The 2,697-nt window shown below is 46.1% G+C and overlaps 1 protein-coding gene across 1 annotated transcript; it reads right to left on the bottom strand.

Annotated features, from left to right (window-relative positions):
• Nucleotides 1-520: 520 nt before the first annotated feature.
• Nucleotides 521-2,440, bottom strand: LOC108165557. Its single transcript, XM_017301630.2, has 2 exons — nt 2,219-2,440; nt 521-1,907 (listed from the first exon to the last, which is right to left on the bottom strand). Exons 1-2 carry the CDS (start codon nt 2,382-2,384, stop codon nt 736-738), a joined length of 1,338 nt encoding a protein of 445 aa, XP_017157119.1. The 5' UTR covers nt 2,385-2,440; the 3' UTR covers nt 521-735.
• Nucleotides 2,441-2,697: the final 257 nt, after the last annotated feature.

Below are 2,697 nucleotides of genomic sequence, written 5' to 3'. Positions count from 1 at the left end.
TATATCATACATTCTTCATTGTAGAAAAGTGGTACAATTTTAGGAAGAATTTGCTTTTCAGTTCCATTACGTATATTTCGTTTGAAAAACTAGTTAAGCCTTCAGTAGTAGACCTTAGACAACAAAAAAAAACCCAATGGAACGGAATGGAAAAGAGACTTCGTCGTCCAACTGTACCTATTCGAAACTGAGAAGGTTGTAAATAACAGTGGGGCCGATCTACGTACAGACTGAGAACATATCGTACTATACGTGCATAATGTATGTGCATATAATGGCGGTAAACATTCCAACCATTGCCATCTTTGCGGGCCATAAAGGCTCCGGAGGCTGAGGGATGCCTTCGATCAAGGCTGTAGTTCTATTAAATGAACTCGATTTTCACTTAAAACTATGTTTCGACCAGAAATGACCACACACACTTGATTTAGATGGCGTGAAGCTCCGATGGATGGCACTCGGATGGTATAGGCTAATTCACAGTTAAGGATGGAAAGGAGTTGGATTTGGCATACAAATTGGAACATTTCCTTTTATTTCTGAACAGCGAAAAATATTAAGTATGCTGAATAAGCTTTTTTTTTAAATACGAAGCGAATGCCTGAATTATATGTACATATATGATAGATCTCTGAATATGAAGTCGTGTTACAACAACTTTAAAATTCACGGTAAACCACTCACTTATTATATGCCCTCACTTATTTTACATAGATCCAGAGGCAAACCTATGGACTATTTGAGCAGTTCGCTGACATCACCCAGGTGGTTGGGCAACTCTTTGACAGCACCAGCCAGGTCGGAGACAGAACAGACATAGAGATATCCTCCCTGCATCAACAGCCTTCTTTTCTTGTTGGCCTTGGCCACCCAGTCAAGCCAGGGAACCTTCTCCTCTATGGGATCTATGGGATCACAGATGACATTGGGATCTTTGATTTCGCTGAGGATTGCATTTGGACTGTTGACGCCCACCAGTGCGATTCCGCGTCTGCGGTTGACTTTGTCAATGAGTACCCGATAGAAAAGACGGGGCACTTGCAACACTTGCCTCTTGTTGGTATCTGTAGCCAGGTGGACAACGGCACTGGCATTAGGGAATGGCATCTGGCCATAGGTGCCCGTGTAGACTTCGACCTCGATGCCTGCATTGGCCACAAAGCGGCGTGTGGCCTCCTCCAGATTTTGCCATGACCCAGCATTAAAGAGCTGCCACTGAGGCGCCGTGTTCATGTAGTTGAAGCTGCTGCGTTGCTGACTGGCATAGATGAGATCCGCCTTGGCCACCAGATGACCGCGGGAAAGGAACTGGTTTTCCTTCTCGTTCACAAGACCTCCCAGGAGGCTTTGCTGATTTTTGAACGAGTAAATATTATTCATGTCATAGCCCTCGAAGTGTCCGGCAGTTGTGAACTTGGGCCTCTTCACCTTCTGCTGGAAGTGCTGGCTGGCGGGGGTCAGCTGATGGACGGCGTAGTGTGTGCGCACTGTTTGTGGGTTGTGGCACAGTTTCATGGTCTCCACGAATCGGCCACGCCCGATGTCGTAGCCCACGCGATACAAATGCGACTGATCGGCTGGGCTGGGCGAGGATCCGCAACTGCTTTCTAACTTCTCCACCGTGTATGTCATCGACTGGGAGCAGGTGAACTTGCGAAACTCCAGCTTCGATCCATTCAACTCGAACGTCGTGCCCTGCAGACACTTTGGCTGTATGGATTCACTGTATTCAGCGATTTCCGAAAAGTTTCCTCTGCAGTAGAGCTCGATGGGATGCCCACTAGGTATCTCCAATTGGCCATTCGCATTGGGCAGCCAGTACAAACTCGTATTTGGTTGAAGGTAAAGCGGCTGAAATAATCTCGGTGGGGGCAGATCCCTTTGCACATCCACTTTGCAGGACGCTCCTGAAATTTCAGTAATTCAGTAATCGTTTAGCACTCGAAATGGAGGTGAAATTAAATGTTTATACCCGATACTCAAAATGAGTATAGGGGTATATTAGATTTATGCGGAAAGTGGATGTGTGTAACCCCCAGATTCCGACCCCATAAAGTATATACATTCTTGATCAGCAGCAAAAGCCGAGTCGATAGAGCCATGTCTGTCTATAGAGTAGCGGCCGTAGCAGCGACTCTCAACATTCCCTAACAAAGTTAACGCGAGAGGGACAGCTCTTTCTCAGTTCTCCATTCAAGTTTTCTGCATATCCACTCACCTTGCCTCCACGCCGTCCCAGTGCCGTCTATATGCAGTCCATCGAGATCTTTAATGATCTGGCCTACTTCTGGACTGGGAGTAATCGCCTCACGTGCCCGAATCTCTCTCAGAATCACGCTTGCCGCGATCACTGCGATGAACAGAAGTCGTGCCGAAAGATTCATTCTTTTCTCGAGCTCTACGTGGCCGCTCCGGTCGCTAACTAGTCGCTATCTAAGTGCTGCCGCTGACTGAAGCATTTCTTGAACCAACAGGTGCTTTTATATTCTCTCTCTCCCTTTTTGGAACGCGTGAGCGTCCCCCAGCATAAGAAATCTCTTTTCTTCACACAGCCAACCAATCGGCTTCTCATTTTCCATTGGGCATTCAGCGATAAAGCGAAAGAGAGCAAGCTCAAAAGCTCAATTGGTTTGTTAATAATATTGACATTTTATTCTGTTAAATAAATTAATATTGTTAATTTATTTTTGCTGAGGA

The sequence above is a fragment of the Drosophila miranda genome, chromosome XR, assembly GCF_003369915.1.
Source record: "Drosophila miranda strain MSH22 chromosome XR, D.miranda_PacBio2.1, whole genome shotgun sequence".
Taxonomy (NCBI): domain Eukaryota; kingdom Metazoa; phylum Arthropoda; class Insecta; order Diptera; family Drosophilidae; genus Drosophila; species Drosophila miranda.
Note: the sequence above shows the minus strand (reverse complement) of the source record. Positions and strands in the feature narration are given on the sequence as shown.